Genomic DNA, 19141 nt, shown 5'->3' on the forward strand with positions numbered 1-19141 from the left:
ATTAGCATGGATAGAGAGTTAGTTAGCAAACAGGAAGCGGAGAATAGCGATAATGGTACATTTACAGCTCCGCAAGCTGGCACTAATAGAATGCCACAGGGATCAGTGCTGGTGCTCCACTCTTTACCATGTGTATCAATTAATTTGGATGAAAGGACCAAATGTTTAAAAAAAAAAGACAGCCTATTTCGACGTGTTGAGATAGAACATGGAACAGTACAGCACAGTACACGCCCTTCAGCCCACGATGTTATGCCGACCTATTATCCTACTAAGATCAATCTACCCTGCATACCCTACATTTTCCTATCCTCCATGTGCCTATCCAAGAGTCACTTAAATGTCTCTAAAGTATCTGACTCGACTGCCACGGCTGGCAGCGCATTCCACACGCCCACCACTCACTGTGTGAAGAACCTACCTCTGACATCTCCCCTATACCTTCCTCCAATCACCTTAAAATTATGCCCCCTCGTAATAGTCATTTCCGCAATGGGAAAAAGTCTCTCACTATCCACTCTGTCTATGCCTCTCATCGTCTTGTACACCTCTATCAAGTCACCTCTCATCCTTCTTTGCTCCAATGAAAAAATCCCTAGCTCGCTCAACTTTTCCTCATAAGACCTGCCCTCCAGTCCAGGCAGCATCCTGGTAAATCTCCTCTGCACCCTCTCTAAAGCTTCCACATCTTTCCTTTAATGAGGTGACCAGAATGTTCCAAGTGTGATCTAACCAAAGTTTTATAGAGCTGCAGCATAACCCCACGGCTCTTAAACTCAATTCCCCTGCCAATGAAAGCCAACACACCATACGCCTTCTTTACAACCCTATCAACTTGGGTAGCAGCTTTGAGGGATCTGTGGACATGGACCCCAAGATCCCTCTGTTCCTCAACACTGCTGAGAATCTTGCCATTAGCCCTGTATTCTGCAATCAAATTCGACCTTCCAAAATGAATTCCATCTGCCACTTCTTTGCCCAGCTGTGCATCCTGTCAATGTCCCTTGCAACCTACAACAGCCCTCCACGCTGTCCACAACTCCACCAACCTTTGTGTCATCGGCAAACTTACTAACCCCCCCTTCCACTTCCTTATCCAAGTCAATTATAAAGGTCACAAAAAGCAGAGGTCCCAGAACAGATCCCTGCGGAACACCACTGGCCACCGAGCTCCAGGCTGAATACTTTCCATCTACTACCACCTTCTTTCTTCCATTGGAGAGCCAGTTTTGTATCCAGACAGCCAAATTTCCCTCAGTCTCATGCCTCCTTACTTTCTGAATGAGCCTACCATATGGAACCTTATCAAATGCATTGCTAAAATCCATATACGCCACATACATCCGCTGCTCCACCTTCATCAATGTGTTTTGCCACATCCTCAAAGAATTCAGTAAGGCTTGTGAGGCATTACAAAGCCATGCTGACTATTTCTAATCAAACTGTGCTTTTCAAAACAATCATAAATACTATCTCTCAGAATCCTCTCCAATAATTTGCCCACCACAGAAGTAAGACTGTGACCGGTCTATAATTTCCAGGATTATCCCTATTCCCTTTCTTGAATAAGGGAATGACATTTGCCACCCTCCAATCTTCTGGTACTACTCCAGTGGGATATACTTTCATGGAAGTTGAGACTTGAACTCAGACCTTCTGGACCAGAGATAGGGACATTACCACTGCACCAGGCACTGAATGTGTGATTGTTAATTTTACTGATGACATGAAGATGAATAAGAAAATAAACTGTGCAGAAGACTAAAGGAGCTTACAAAGGGATTTAGAAAGTTTAAGTCATTGGTTAAAAAAGTTTGGTGTATAAATGCTTGTCACTACAGTAGGAAAAACATTAAAACAGTATTTTACTTAAGTGGAGAAAGATTGAAACACTGCAGTACAGTGGGATCTGGGTGTGCTGGTACACGATTCATAAAAATAGTATGCACAGGTACAGCAAGTGATTGGGAAAGGAAATGGAATACTGATGTACAGGGTGATTGTGAGATCAAATCTAGACTACTCTGTGCGGTTTTGGTTTCCCCACTCAAGAAAATTTCTCATTACCTTAGAAACAATTCAGAGAAACCCAGCTGATTCTTTTGAGGAATGGTCTTTATCAGTTAGAGCTCAGAGGATTAAGAGGCAACTTTATTGGAGCATACAACTCAGTGAAGGAACTTAACAGCAGATGCTGAGAGGCTAGAACTAGAGTACATGTAAAATAAAATGGGTCTTTCATTTAAGACGTGAGGTTTTTTATTTCCTTCAGTGTGGTTAGGATGTAGCATTCTCTTCCCAGACAGTAGTGACAGTGCAGTTAATTGAATATTTTTTAAATGGAGTTACGTATGTTCTTGATTGTCATGGAAGTCGCAGCGTATGGAGTAGACAAGAAAATATAGTTGAAGTTACAATCTGATCAGCCATGATATCGCTTGAATGGTGGAGCAGGCTCGAGAAGCTGAATGGGTTCCTCCTCTCCTAACTTTGTATATTGATATGAGGCAAGATTGAGTAGAACAGGCCCATATTGATTTGGATTTGAATTTGAAAGAAGGAAAGATGATCTTAGAGAAACAAATATAATTCTTCAGGGATGTGATCACATAAACGCTGGCAGGCTGTTACCCCTGTTTGGGGAGTCTAGGACATGGAGTCACAATGTGAGAATAAGAGATCAACCATTTAGGACTGAGATGAGAAGAAATGTGTTCACCGTTGGAATGCTCCAATTCAAAAAAACTGTGAATGCTTGCTTGTTAAGCATGCTCAAGACAGAGATTCATAGATTATTGGAAGTTGAGGCTATAAGGCAGGTGTAAATGGATGCCTGCAGCTATCACCATGTGATCCGATTTCATAGTTGTTGTTGAACTGACAGCACGTGTACAAAGGTTGCTTATTTTTTACAACTTTGCACTCCTAAAGCTAACTAGTATTTGAAGTGTTGGACACTCAGAGTATGTATATGTATTGGCTTTTTTGTAGTCCTAAATCATTAAGAATGTTTTATGAAGTTCTGAAAGTATACTCCGTCCAAATGGGAATGATCCCCATGCCTACCAGACAGATTTATAGCTGTCTATATAATACCAACCATCTGGTTTCCCCAGACAGTATGATTTTTCCAAGACAGCATGTTCTATTTGATTAATCAAGAATGCGTATTGGGAAATAATTTTGGTAAAGACTGATGTTTCAAGACGTAAGGGAAAGTTATTACTAAAACTTTTTAGCTTTGCTGTCTATTTTGAAAATGACATTAATATTTTGTCTCAGCAGAAATATAATTAAGTCCTTAAATGGAACTCTTAAGTTCATTCAATTTGCTTTAAATTTGGGACATATGGTGCCAAATCCATCACAGTGAACTGCTACCACAGCTAATGATGACTTTTTATCCTTCCCCAGCAGCTCACCTTTTATTTCACAATTGACAAACCACATTTTCAGGAACACGTTGTAGACTGAAGGTTTTCTCAGTTCATGTGAATGCAGTTATACTCTTCTAAAATCTCAGTAAGTAATTAAGTTAATATTCAGACTCTCCAACTGGCCACTTTGAATTTCCATTTATTTTGAATAGGGAAGAGCGGAAAGATCCATTGTCAGCACTGGCTCGTGAGTACGGTGGCTCCAAGAGGAATGCGCTGCTGAAATGGTGTCAGAAGAAAACAGAAGGTTATCAGGTAAGAAACAACACACTGATCTCTAATTTTCTATTTGCCACACGAACAGGACTGTTTTAAAATATGTATAAGTAAATGATTCCGCAAAGAAATGATCTGAGGAGTGACGCTGTTTCACCTGGTTTGGTCTTATCCTTCTAAAAGTTGCCGATTGCTGAACGTAAGTGAAATCAATTTCTGTGTAACAGTCATTCCTCAATCTTTTGCCTATTCTCTTGAAACTCATAAGTAAATTAAAGCTTTGGGACACCTTGAAATGTACTTTATAAATGCAAGTATGTTGTTTTTTTAAACAAATATTTAATGTGGTAAAAAGAACAGAGAAATAGTTGTAAACTTTAGGCAAGTAAAAAAAGTTATTTTAGTGCTGCAGCTTAAACTTGAATTTTGCAGTATTGAAAGATCAGAAAATCAGAAAAAGGGCCTTTTGACCCATCGAGTCTGCACTGGTCAAAAGCAACCACCTAACTATTCTGATCCCATTTTCCAACACTTGGCCCATGGCCTTGTTTCACTTTGCATCGCAGATATACATTTAAATACCACTTTAATATTATGAGGGTTTCTGCCTCTACCATCCTTACAGAGGAGTTCCACATTCCCACCACCCTGTTGGTGAAAACATTTTTCTTCCTATTATCTCTCAACCTTCTGCTTCTTGCCTTAAATCTCTGCCCCTGTTATTGATCCCTCCAACAAGGGAAAATGTACATTCCTGTCTACCTTGTCTGTCCCCATCGTAATTTTACACACCTCAGTCATGTCTCCCCTCATTCTCCTCTGCTGTAAGGAAAACAACCCCAGTCTGTCCAGCCTTTCTTCATAACTGAAACTGTCCAGCCCAGGCAACATCTTGATAAATCTCCTTTGTACCCTATTTGGTGCAATCACATCCTTCCTATAATCTGCACAGTACTCTAGCTGTGACCTAACTAATGTTTTATACAGTTCCAGCATCACCTCCATGCTCTTAAATTCTGTGCCACGTCATATAAAGACAATTATCTTATACACTGCCTTAACCACTTTATTAACCTGTCCTGATACTTTAAGGGACTGTTGGATATGCACACCAAGGCCACTCTGATTGTCAGTGCTTCCCAGGGTCCGACTGTTCATCGGGTATTCCTTTGCCTTGTTTGCCTTGCCCAAGTGCATCACCTCACATTTAACCTGTTTGAATTCCATTTGCCACCGATCAGCCCATCTGTATTCTCCTTTTAATCCAAGTCTGAAATCCTCACTATTTACCATCCTGCCAATTTTCATAACATAAGCAAACTTCTTGAATTGTCTTGCATTCAAATCTATATCATTTACATACACCATAAACAGCAAGGGCCCCAACACTGATTCCTGTGGAACCCCACTGGACACAGATGTCCCTCAACCATCACTCTCTGCTTCCAGCTACTCGCCCAATTCTGGATCTAATTATTCAATTTCTTTGGATTCCATGGACTGTTGTCTTCACTATTGGTTTCTTACGTGAGACCCTACTGAAAGCCGAACTGAAGTCCAAGTAGACTACATAAAAAGTTGATCAGACATGATGTCCCCTTTCAAAAAAAACCATGCTGACATGTTTTTGATTACCTGCCTCTCCAAACACAAATTAATTCTATTCTTCAGAATTGTTTCCAGTAGGTGATCATATTCTGAGATGTGAAGTGTGAGTGAAAAGGGGAAATCTTGTACATTGCTCAGGTTCTAAACAGTAAAAATAATTGTAAGATTCTTCACAGAATATGTTGTTGAGGGGGGGAACGTTAGACACATTAAGCAAGTGAAACTAAAACTCTGCCTGTTAGAACTCTGTGTTGAAAAATGTTAGATTATCTTGTTTAGACCTAAGATAAAGGTAAGAGTATTTTCCTAAATAGTGAGACACATGGAGGTAAGAAAAGGACCAAAGTAATAGAAGTGTTGATCGGCACAAATCACTAAAAACTCATAAATAACTATTAAAATTTAGAAGAATGAGAGATAATCTCATTGACGCATGTTCTTAAGGTGCTTGACAGGGTAAATACTGAGAGGATATTTCCCCTCATGGGAGAGTTTAGGATCAGAGGGCATAGTCCCAGAATAAAGGGGCACCAATTTATGACTAAGGTGATGAGGAATTTCTTCTGAGGTTTGTGTGTCTTTGGAACTTCTTGCCACAGAGCTGTGGGGACCAAGTCCTTGCGTGTATTTAAGGTTGGGATAGATTCTTGATCAGAAACGGAATCAAGGGCAGGGAGGTGAGGCATGTTGGATTAGTTATGATCTGATTGAATGGCAGAGAAGGTTTGAGGGGCCAAATTCCTACTCCAGTTCTTGTTCCTTATGGTTGTAAAATTTATCAGCAGATCAAACTGAATATTCATCTTTGAGATGGCGGAAATAGGAAGGAATAAACATTGGTCCTTTGTGGTCAGAACCTTGGTCAAATTCCACCTAGAGTACCGCTTTTAGTGCCTGGGGAAGCCACCCCTTGGGAGGGGTGAACAGTGGTTTAGGTGAAGTGTAGTGCAGATTCAGCAGAATGAAAACTAGTTTAGAGAGTTAAATTATGAAGCCAGGTTGCATATATTTGAGCAGTGATTTAATTCTCCTCAAATAAAATTTAAAGGATTCATTAGGTGAAAACAGAATCTCTTCCTTCCAGTGGGGTAATCCAGAAGAAAGCAACTTCTATAATGTAACAAAACATCTCATGGCATTTCATGGGAGCATTGTAAAATGAAGTTTGAAGCCAAGCCACATAAAAGGGATATTGTGCCAGATGATCAAAAGCTTGGTCCAGGAGGTAGGCTTCAAGAAGTGAGTTGGAGAGATAGAAGAGTGTAGGGAGAGAATTCCAGAGCTTGGAACCTAGGCAACTGAAGGCATGTCTGTTAGTGGTAGTATTTGGAATGCACAAGTGGTGAGAAATAGAGGAGTGCAGATATCTCGGAGGATTGTTGGGTTGAAGAAGACCACAAAAAAGGGGAAGAGCGAGAACATGGAAGGATTTGAAAGTAAGGATGAAAATTTTCAATAAGTTGGCTTAATCTTAAAAGTTGGAACTAAACTGTAAGAAGTGAAATTAGAAAGCATTGTCACACACTGTAGTCTTCTCTTAAAAGATTATGAATGCTTAATGTTATAGTCTAACTTGATGTTAATATCGAAAAAATCCGATCCCAGAGTGAAACCTGACTTGGTAGACCTTAAGAGATAGCAAGAACTGCAGATGCTGGAGTCAGAGATAGCACAGTATGGAGCTGGAGGAACACAGCAGGCCAGGCTGCAGCATTGGAGCAGGAAAGTTGATGCTTCAGGTTGAGACTCTTCTTCAGAAAAGACCTTAAGTTTGTTTTTGTTTAAAACTGTGGAGGCCAGTTACTGAACATATTCAGAAGAGCCTATCATATTTCTTACACTTGTCGTACACCCCATTTCTTTTTCCTGCAGCCTTTATCAAGTTCTAATTTTTTAGAAGACAGATGAGTAAATTTCCTGTGTAATTTTAACACAGCTTTTGTCTTCTAAATTTCTGCTCCTGATGTCAATAACCCTTCTTCAATTTAGTGGAGAGGTTATGTTTCATTTAAATGAACTTAGTGTCCTGTTTGTGTAAGTTGCAAGTTCACAGATTTTCCAAATACAATAGCTTTGTAGTTTTCTATATCCAGTTACATCTGTGATTTCTTCTTCGATGACTACTTTATCGTAAAAGGTATTTCACTGGACACTATATCCATGCTAATAAAATGATTATTTCAGCTTTCTTTCAGGGAGAAACACCCTTTTCTATTATTTTGGTATGTTAAAATCCCTAAATCTGAAACTGGTGGCAGTCTCAAATTCCTTAATTTTTTCCTGATCTTTTATGCTTAATAGAGTCTAGGTAGTATTTTAGCCAGTCTACTTGTTATGCACCAGACCAGAACCCTGCCTCCCTCCAAAGTTTTGAAAGGACATAGCCTAAACTCTAAAGTAAAGACAAGCGTAAGATGCTGTGATTCAATTGGTCTACTTTAATGCTTTAACCAAAACACTCTTTATTCTTACAACACAGTTAAAATACAAAAGAAAAGGAATGGACATAACTTTAACTCTACTGAAGTACTTTACAAGATAATGTATTACTTAACCACATCATCTACTGTTCCAATGTAAGCAGCATCCCACGAACAGACCCTTTGGCAAATATGCAATTCAGAATACAATTTTGGTTCTCACGTACTGTCTGTCTCTAGTCCAGAAGTAATTTGCCCCTTTTGATTTTTAAGAGAAAGCCTCACTGTCTAAGACTTCAGCTAAGACTAGCAGCTAGGGATTCGAGCTTTTAGCTCAGCAGTCAGCAGGAGACCTTCTCACTGACTGAAAGCAAAACTAAAAGTCTTCCTGAGTCTACTTGAGCCCTGACCCTGCCCATTTATGATTCTGTTTCATTCAAAATCCAGAGACGATTCAAAAATTCTTTACCAACTGCCTGTCTGAAGGTGACATTCAGGCTCCACTTTGGCAATATCCCTTTGAAAGAGAAATAGCACTGAACACCTCTTCCTTGAAGGGTATAGTCTCGTCACACAATCCACACTTAGTAGTCTTTAGATATGTAAAGGGCAAAAGAGGACATTAGACCACTGGAAAATGACGGTGGAGAGATAGTAGTGGGGAACAAGGAAATGGCTGAGGAACTGACTAATTACTTCGTGTCAGTCTTCATGGTGGAAGACACGAGTAATCTCCCAAAAATTCAAGAGAGTCAGGGGGGAGAGCTGAGTATGGTGGCCATCACCAAGGAAAAGGTGCTAGTAAATCTGATTGGCCTGAAGGTGGATAAATAACCTGGACCAGATGGACTACACCCCAGAGTTCTAAAGGAGATAGCTGAAGAGATAGTGGAAGCGTTAGTGGTGATCTTTCAGGAATCGCTAGAGTCAGGGAGGGTCCCAGAGGACTGGAAAATCACTAATGTGACACCCCTATTTAAAAAGGGAGTAAGGCAAAAGATGGAAAATTACAGGCTGATTAGCCTAACGTCGGTCGTGGGTAAGATTTTTGAGTCCATTGTAATGGATGAGATTTCTGAATATTTGGAAATGTATGGTAAAATAGGGCAAAGTCAGCATGGTCTCATCAAGGGGAGGTCATGCCTGACAAATCTGCTAGAATTCTTTGAGGAAGTAACGAGCAGGGTAGACCAAGGAGAGCCAATGGATGTTATCTACCTGGACTTCAAGAAAGCCTTTGACAAGGTGCCGTACAGGAGCTGCTGTGTAAGATAAGGACCCATGGTGTTAGAGACGAGGTGCTGGCATTGATAGAAGATTAGCTGTCTGGCAGAAAGCAGAGAGTGGGGATAAAAGGGCCTTTCTCAGGATGGCAGCCGGTGACAAGTGGTGTTCCGCAAGGGTCAGTGTTGGGACCACAACTTTTCACTTTATACGTTAATGATCTAGATGAAGTAACTATAGGCATGCTGGCTAAGTTTGCAGACGATACAAAGATAGGTGGAGGGACAGGTAGTATTGAGGAGGTAGGGGAGGCTGCAGAAGGATTTGGACAGGTTAGGAGAGTGGGCAAAGAAGTGGCAGATGGAGTACAACGTGGGAAAGCGTGAGGTCATGCACTTTGGTAAGAAGAATAAAAGCATGGACTATTTTCTAAATGGGGAGAAAATTCAGAAGCCTGAAGTGCAAAGAAACTTGGGAGTTCTAATCCAGGATTCTCTCAAGGTAAACTTGCAGGTTGAGTCAGTAGTCAGGAAGGCAAATGCAATGTTGGCATTTATTTTGAGAGGACTTGAATATAAAAGCAGGGTTGTGCTACTGAGTCTTTATAAGGCTCTGGTCAGACCACATTTGGACATGGTGTGCAGTTTTGGGCCCCGTATCTCAGGAAGGATGTACTGGCCCTGGACTGGGTTCAGAGGAGATTCATGAGAATGGTCCCAGGAATGAAAAGCTTAACATATGACGAACATTTGAGGACTCTGGGACTATACTCATTGGAGTTTAGAAGGATGAGGTGGGATCTAATTGAAACTTACAAAATACTGAATGGCCTGGACAGAGTGGATGTTGGGAAGATGCTTCCATTGGTAGGAGAATCTAGGAGCCCGAAACGTCAGCCTTCCTGCTTGGCCTGCTGTGTTCATCCAGCTCTACACCTTGTTATCTCAGATTCTCCAGCATCTGCAGTTCCTACTATCTCTGAGGGTAAAGGGAAGTCCTTTTAGAATGGAGATAAGGGGAAACTTCTTCAGCCAGAGAGTGGTGAATCTGTGGAATTCACTGCCACAGAAGGCTGTGGAGACCAGGTCATTGAGTACATTTAAGACTGAGATAGATAGGTTCTTGATTATCAAGACGATCAAGGCTTACGGGGAGAAAGCAGGAGAATGGGGTGAGGAACTTATCAGCCATGATTGAATGGTGGAGCAGACTCGATGGGCCGAATGGTGTAATTTCTGCTCCTTTGTCATATGGTCTAGTCATATGTTAACTGCCCAATTGAAAGACTCTGCCACCAACACATTAACCACTGGGTTGAAACTTCTTGTGACCAGGACAATGAATTCTTTTTAATCTGAATCTTCATTTCTTTTTCCAAATCCTGTTTCATGTTTGGTTTTGAATACTGTATCACAGCATTTGGAACAGCTCATGGCATAGTAGTACTTTGAATCTCACCTGAAACGTTGTTTGACAACACTGAACATTTCTGGGGTTCTCCCAAATTCTCTTTGTTTCTTAAAATTATCATCAGCATTTCTTTCCTCATTTCTATTTATTTCAGGTCTCCTTTCATACTATCATTACGACCTATATCTAGACAGTCTCGCTAATTTAACATTGTGTCCTCCATTTTCTGTCGTATTGCCCTTTTCACGCTACAGATGCTGCTGGGAAGCAACGCTTTCCCAGGAATTTTTTCAGTCTTTTGTCATTTGTTTTTGCAGTGTATGCTTACCTTCAAATTTAACTCCCAACTAAGCTAGAATGTTTGATATTTTTGACACAGTTCAAAAACTTAAATGCCAGCACAGTTTGGAGAATTTCCAAATGAAACTACTGTCTTGGATGCAACTATTGCGTTTAGTTATGTACTCATCTATCGTACTGTCCTCAGTCTTTCTAAATTTATCAAATTCTGACATTACCTCACAAGCAGTCAATAGATAAACTTTTTGATTAACTTTATCCATGGAATTTAATAATTTGTCCAAACCTTTGACCATGTTCAAATCATCAGGCTCCAGTTCCAAAAAAATAGCTTGGCTTGTCTTGCTTCTGTGCAGTAATGGAAGTAATAAGGCCATACCTTGATCCATCTTTGGTAAAGAAGTAATCAAGTTCACATTGTAACCTCCATTCTTCCACTGGTCACAAGGATCATTTTCAGAAAATGGGTGGGTTGTCATAGTCTAAAACTTTTGACTCGACTATCCTCAGCTACCAATGTTATACTCCAAAAGATAGCTCCATTTAAACAGATTTCCTTAGATCTGAAATCCTTAGAATCCCCACAGTGTGGAAACTGGACATTCTGCCCAATAAGTCCATACCGACGCTCCAAAGAGCATCCCACCCAAACTCATCCCCCCCATCCCGTCCCTGTAACCTTGCATTTCCCATGACTAACGCACCTGACCTACACATCCCTGAACATTGTGAGTATTTTAGCATGGCCAATCCACCTAACTTGCACATCTTTGGATTGTAGGAGGAAACTTGAGCACCTGGCAGAAACCCACAGACACAGATTTCAAGTCCATATCTTTATATGAGAGCTTTATTTCAGTTAGCCTCACTCCATAAAACTGTCATCCCACTGATTACTAGCTGCCCATGTTTATACAACCACTTCAAACCCAATTAACTCTTCTTTAATATACCTATCACCTGTTCCCTCATTCCATTAGGTCTCTGGCATTCCTTCTGACCATATTAAATTATAATAGTGTTGATCAGAAGTGGGAACTCTGCTTATTATTCTCAGCCCAGTTCACTCATTCTCTACTGTGAGCATTAATTGTGGTGCCCCAGCTGATGCTCAGTTTGAGAGAAATTAATTCAGGATAGGCTCGGTGAGCTGGGACTTCCTGCTGTGTATCACTGAGGCTGCAATGTACGGTGCTGTCAACTGTTAGATCATGGAGAGAGGTTTGCTGAATTGATTCTATTAGGCAACAGGGAAGATAATCATCTCCCTGACAGCATCCTTTGTAGGAGCACCACGTTACTTCAGCACACAGAAGACCCTAATATATGAGCAAGTGCAGAAGGCCATTCCACTATTCATGGCTGATTAATATCTTAACTTCATATTCACCTCTGACCAATACTCCTCAGTATCTTTGCCCCAACAAAAATCAATCCATCCTAGATTCTAACATCGACAGATTTCGCCTGAAATACAGAGGGAATTCTCTCCCACAGGATGCTGTTGGGGCCAGTTCATTAGATATATTCAAGAGGGAGCTGGTTATGGCCCCTGTGGCTAAAGGGATCAAGGGGTATAGGGAGAGGGCAGGAATGGGATTATGAGATTGCATGATCAGCCATGATTGTATTGAATGGTGGTGTAGGCTTGAAAGGCCGAATGGTCTATTCCCGCACCTATTTTCTATGTTTCTATGAGTAGCAAAATATTATAGTATTCTCATCTTTACAACTTCCTTGTACATCTAGCTGCCCATCCACCTTGTACCTGACTGAGTTCTGTTCTGTGCTTCCCTTTAATCTGGTTTTGGATTGCTTTTCCAATGTTTTTTTGTTGTTGAATGCACCTTATGAAAGGAAAAGCAAATTCTAATGGTTAAATCTGTTGAAATGGCTCGATCGGTAATTTGAGATTGAATTGCAAAGGAGCATGTCTGTGTTCACATAAGTGCTGTCACTACGAATGATATTGAGGATGAGCACTTGTCACAATACCAGTGTGATTTACAACCACGTTGTCACAGATAGTTTCCATGATTCATTTCAATCTGTTCTAGAGACGCCCAAAGACAGAATTAATGATTTTTTATGAACCAAACTAGAAGATTTTACCCAGGCATGCATTATTTTCTTTGAGCTGTAACAAGCACAAAAGAATGCCTTGGGTCATTGTGTCTCATTATAGTAATGAAATAATTGGTAATTGTTGGAAGTTTTTTTTTTCAATAAAAACAACTTATTTATACCGTTTCTTTAATAGCAGTTTCGATGGAAGCATGAAGTAAAATATGACAACAAGCTACACGTGATGGTATTTGGGTAGATGCCTGAACATCTGCTGTAATGGTGAAATGAAAAAAAAAGGGCACAAAACCCTAGAAATTAATCAGCATGAATGTCTTGGGTTTTGGAGTACAGGAGGTTGCAGTGATAGGGAGGAATTTAAAAATCAGAGGAATAATTTTAAAATCAAGGTGTTACTCACCTGGGAGCCAAAGTTGGTCAGCTTGGGGTGAGCTGAGTTTTACATAATCTTAATTTTATGGAGACCAAGAATGTGTTGAAATAGTCCAGTCTAGAGGTAAAAAAGACATGAAAGGTTTTCAGCAGATGATGTAATGGAAGAGATAGAAGGTAGTCATAGTGTCAAGATATGTGGCATGAAGCTCATTTTAGGATTAACCATTGACTCCAGAGTTGTGAAGAATCTGGTTCAGCTCAACTAATTGCCAGGGAGAGAATGGAGTCAGTGATTAAAGAATGGAGATGTTGATAAGAACTGAAGAGGATTAAATCTTCCTTGTATTCAATTGGAGAAAAAAATTTGCTAATCCAGGACTAGACGGTGTATAAGCAGCCTGATAATTTAGCAATGTGAAGGAGTTGAGAGACATGGTAATGAGGTAGAGCTGGTAACCTCTCTGTATGTAATGAAAAGAAATGCTTTTGGTTTCAGATCATGTCACCAGGGGTCAGCATGTAGGTCAGAAACAAGAGGAGTCTAGGATAGAGGTGAGCGATATTGGTGTGGGAGCTAGGTAGATAAACCATTGCAGATTAAACTCTGGATAGTTTAGGGTAGAACTAGGTGAGAGCAGTCACAGCCAGCTGGATGAAAGTGCAGAGGCAATGGAAGAGGATGGTATGATCAACATCATCAAAGGCTGTAAACAGGTCGATGAGAGACAGTTGGTCACAATCATACAGGATGTCATTTGTGACTGATAAAACTTGCAATGCCAAGGTATAGAGTGCGTTCAGCCAATGCTGGAAAATGAGATCACAGTAGTTATGTAGTTGTTTTTGATTGGCACGGATGGCTGAAGGGCCATTTTCTGAGCTGTAAACCTCTATGACTCTATGGCAGTTGAGGAGGGGAAGAATCAGATTGGAGAGATTCACTCATGGAGTTGGAAAAATGGGCGTGTATTTGAGAGCTAGCAGCACATTCAAGAATTTTAAAGACGAAAGAAAGTTATGGATGGGATGTTAGGTTGCAAAAACAGAAGTGTCAAAGGTTTTATTTTAATGAAGTGGATGATGGCGGAAACATACAAATTAAGTGTGTTATGGAGCTGAGGTCAATTTCCTCTACTCCCCCCATATCTGAAACCTAAACACACGGAGAGGCCCATTTCACTTCATACTCTGTTAAAAGAAGTGCGAAAAGTGGTATAGCCTGCCTCTCGCCTCTCAGTCTGTTATGAAGCGGAAGTTAAATGAAATGAACTCCTGACAGTCACTCTTTAATCAACCAGTAACAATTTATTTACCTAACTCCAACGGTGAACAAATTAACAGAACTACTAACAAACTGAGCAATTCCCCCTTAACCACTAATCCCAAATAAAGCAATATTCCAATGGTATGCTGTTCCAATACATACAAGACACGCCTTTATAAACCAAAATAATAATAAAATAAAACTTTATCTCGCGAAATTATGGCCAGGAAATGTCTTCTGGAAAGCTGCGCGTCCTTTCCACTGATCTTCAGTCAGGAATGCCTTTCTCTGTCAAATTTTTGTGTCAGGAATATCAGCTAAGAGTGCCACTATACCTTTAGTTAGATGATGTTTACTCTGAGAGTTTAGGGAATTCAGTGAGAACAGTGATTTTCTCTTTAGAGCTGATGGTTGTTAACTCTAACAGATGGCAGTTGCTCTCACACCAATTTTCAAATGCTGTATTCTTTTATACCCTTGATGATCTATTAATTTCTCACAATAGGATTAGTCCTAGGTTGTCAAAACCATCAGAGTTAAGTTTAGTTGGTTTTTAGTTTCTAAGTGCCTGGTTTAAATTAATTGGCTGATTTTCAAACTGGTTCCCTTAATAACAAAACAAACAACTGCCTGGGTTGTTAGCCATACAGACTTTTGATGCAATGTTTCAATTTCAGGAGCTCTCTGTGCACCTGCACACTTTTTTTTAATCTCCAAGCCTAGAAAAACACATCATCTTTTAACGGGACCACCCATTCTTCCTCCCTATCATTTTACAAATGTCAAATATCCTACCCAACTTCGCAACAATAGCAGGAGGCGTGTTCCACAGGACTCGGGATCCCATTAGGAAAGAAAAATTCTCCTTGTCTCTACCTTTAATAAGAGGTCCCTTATTTCTTAACTGTGCCTAGTCCCTCAAAACTGTATGCAACTGGGACACAACTTGAACTACTTGAGACAACTGCAGCAAAAATCCCTCTGGCAGATTTGAAGGGGAGGAACAACAAATGAAGAAAGCAATTTCACAATATCGTCTAATGTGTCAACCCAACTTTTTATTTGGATAATCAACAGTTCATTAGAAATAGCGTTGATGAAGCAGGAAGTGGGTGTCTTGGATTAAATAAATGTGGCATGAAGACCAGAGGAACAAATGTGACTTCATGGCTGGCATGGGGGAGTGTTAAAGGAAGTTTGATCCAGTAGGTGAGTGGAAAAAAAGTAAAGGACCAGAGGCAATTGATTACATGCTCTCAAGCTTAGTTATGAGGCTGTCAGCGAACTTCTTACACCTATTCTTGAAAGTAAAGGTGGAAGAGGCAGGAGTGAATGGTTTGTAGTAGTGAAAGTGGGTTACCTTTACATTTCAGGAGTTTTAGCAGACAAGGTGGTGTTGATGTTCAGAATGAGGTCCAGATAGTCAGTAGATAAAGTGGTTATCCACCAAATCTGCATTGAACAAAGAACAAAGAAAATTACAGCACAGGAACAGACCCTTTGGCCCTCCAACCCTGCGCCGATCCAGATCCTCTATCTAAACCTGTCGCCTATTTTCCAAGGATAAGTATCCCTCTGCTCCCTGCCCAATTCATGTATCTGTCTAGATACATCTTAAATGATGCTATCGTGCCCCTCTCTGCCACCTCCGCTGGCAACGCATTCCGGGCACCCACCACCCTCTGCGTAAAGAACTTTCCACGCATATCTCCCTTAAACCTTTCCCCTCTCACCTTGAAATGATGACCCCTAGTAATTGAGTCCCCCACTCTGGGGAAAAAGCTTCTTGCTATCCACCCTGTCTATACCGCTCATGATTTTGTAGACCTCAATCAGGTCTCCCCTCAACCTCCGTTGATCCTAATCTACTCAACCTCTCTTCATAGCTAGCACTCTCCATACCAGGCAACATCCTGGTGAACCTCCTCTGCATCCTCTCCAAAGCATCCACATCCTTTTGGTAATGTGGTGACCAGAACTGTACGCACTATACCAAATGTGGTCAAAGCATTGGTTGAAACTAAAAGAGTTAAAAATTTATGTGTGGAGCAGGAGGAAGTGCGTGAGATCACATCGGTATTCACAAAGGAGAAGAACATGGTAGATGCTGAGTCACGGAAGGGTTATGTTGATATTCTAGGGTATGTCAGTATTAGAAAGGAGAAGGTGTTAAGTGCTTTGAAAAGTCCAGGACCTGATGGGATTTATCCCAGAATGCTGACAGAGGCAGGTAAGGAAATTGCTGGGCCTCATAGAAAATCTTTCCTGTGACTAAAGAGGATAAAGTGATCCTAGAGGACTGGAGATTAGCTAATGTTGTTCCTTTGTTTAAAAAGAGTAGTTGGGGTAATTTGGGAAAATACAGCCTTACGTTAGTGATAGGGAAATTATTGGAGAAGTTTCTTAGGGATAGGACTGATTCACATTTGGAATAATATGGACTTATTAGCAAAAGGCAATATGACCTTGTGTAGAGAAGGTCATGTCTCACAAACTTGATCACTTTTTTTTTGAGGAAATGACAAAGATGATTGATGAGGGCAGTAGGCGTTGTCTATATGGACTTTAGCAAGGCCTGTGACAAGGTCCCTCATGGCAGGCTGATACAAAAGGTGAAGTCACATGAGATCTACGGTGACCTGGTACGATGGATACAAAATTGACCGAGTCATTAAGACTTGAGAGTAGCAGTGGACGGGTGTTTTTCTGATTTGGGATTTGTGACCAGTGATGTTCCCAGGGATCAGTGCTGGTACACTTGTTGTTTGTAATATAAAAATGATTTGGAAGAGAATGAAGGTGGCCTGATTACTAAGTTTGCAGACAACGCAAAGATTGAAGGAGCTGTAAATAGTTAAGATTGCCAGAGGGGACAACAGCAGGATTATAGATAGGCTGGACACTTGTGGAGAAATTGCAGATGGAATTTAATTAGGATAAATATGAGCTGATGCATTTTGGAAGATCTAATGCAGGAGGGAAGTATGAAGTAAATGGCAGAACACTTAATAACACCAACATAAAGTCATGGTCATAGAATTGTCCAGCACTGAAACAGACCCTTTGGCCCAACTTGTTCATGCTGACCAGATATCCTAAATTAATATAGTCCATTTGCCAGCTTTTGGCCAGCATCCCTCTAAACCCTTCCTATTTATGTACCTGTCCAGAAGTGCAGGAGATGGTTTGGACCGGGCTGAGGGCTGTGTGTGCGGTGCTGGCGAATCCTTGGTTGAGGAATAAGGTAAACATGTTGGCAGCCCCCTTGCCGAAGTTGGCATCATCAGAACAGATGTGACGGAGACAGAAGAATTGGGAGAATGGAATAGAATCTTTACAGGAGGCAGGGTGTGAGGACGTATAGTCAAGGTAACTGTGGTAGCCAACCTATCTCCAGAAATGGAAACTGAGATATCGAGGAAGGGAAGGGAGGAGTGAGAGATTGACCAGGTAAGGGTGAGAGGGGGCTGGAAATTGGAAGCAAAATTGATAAACCTTCCCAATTCTGGACGAGAGAGGGATGCCACCTGATGATATCATCAATATATCAAAGAAAGAGTTGTCTGTGGGGACCAGAATCGAACTGGAACAAGGAATGTTCCACATACCCCACAGAGATGGGCATAACTCAGGCCTATGTGGGTCCCCATGGCCACCCCTCTCGCCTGAAGAAAGTGAGATGAGTTAAAAGAGAAGTTGTTCAGGGTCAGGACAAGCTTAACCAGCCAGAAAAGGGTGCTGGATGGGAACGATTCAGGACCTTCTTCCAGGAAGAAACGGCGAGCCCATGAGACCGTCCTGATCGGAGATGGAGGTGTAAAGGAATTACACGTCCATGGTAAAGAGGCGGTGGCTGGAGCCCGCAAACTGGAAATACTGAAACTGACGTAAAGCGTCAGAGGAATCTTGGATGTACATGAGAAGGGACTGTACAAGGGGAGGAAAAAAATTGAGTCGAGGTAGAAAGAGATGAATTCTGTGGCGCAGGAGCATGCAGAAATAATGAGTCTGCCCAGGCAGTCCTGTTTGTGGATTTTGGGAAAGAGGTAGAAGCGAGCTGTACAGGGCTGGGAGACTGTAAGCTGGGGAGATCACCAGATGCCCTGTCATGCAGTAATTGCAACTTTTCATCAACCGTGTGGGAGAAAAAAAAATTCTCAGATCTCCTCCAAGTCATTTACTTCTGACTTCAAACTTATGTCCTGTGATCTTAGACATGTCTGCCGTGGAGAAAAGAATTTCTCACAATCTATCCTGTCTTTTGTAGTTTTGTATACCTCAATCAGAGCCCCCCTCAGCTGCAAGGGAAACAAACTCAACCAATCCAGATTCTTCATATAACTGGGTCTTAACATCTCAGGCAACATCCTGGTGAATCTCCTCTGCACCCTCTTGAGTGCAGTCACATTCTCCCAATTGTATGACAACTAGAACTGTACACAGTATTCCATCTGTAACCTAACCAATATTTTATAAAGTTGTAGCCAGACTTCCATGCTCCTATATTCTATACCCAGGCTAATAAAAGCAGGTATGCCACCTTCGCCACCCTGTCCATGTGTGGTGACACCTTCAGGGATCTATGGACTTGTACACCAGGGTTCCTTTGTTCCCCAGGACTCCTGAGAGACCTACCATTCATTGTATACATCCTCCCCTTATTAGACCTTCCAAAATACATCGTCTCACACTTATCAGGATTGAATGCCATTTGCCATTACTCTACCTAATTTACCAGCTGATCAATATCAGACTGCATTTTGAGAACATCCTCCTCACTTATCAACATCACCACCAATTTT

At 41.1% G+C, this 19141-nt stretch overlaps 1 protein-coding gene across 1 annotated transcript in view; it reads left to right on the forward strand.

The window, feature by feature from the left end:
- Positions 1–19141, forward strand: part of specc1la (sperm antigen with calponin homology and coiled-coil domains 1-like a) — a 246908-nt gene that overhangs the window by 169607 nt on the left and 58160 nt on the right. The window contains exon 13 of the mRNA XM_048611683.1: positions 3590–3692. Coding sequence (XP_048467640.1) covers positions 3590–3692 — 103 coding nt within the window. The remainder of the gene's footprint in view (positions 1–3589; positions 3693–19141) is intronic.

The sequence above is a fragment of the Rhincodon typus genome, chromosome 24 (genome assembly GCF_021869965.1).
Source record: "Rhincodon typus isolate 14 chromosome 24, sRhiTyp1.1, whole genome shotgun sequence".
NCBI classification, from domain to species: domain Eukaryota; kingdom Metazoa; phylum Chordata; class Chondrichthyes; order Orectolobiformes; family Rhincodontidae; genus Rhincodon; species Rhincodon typus.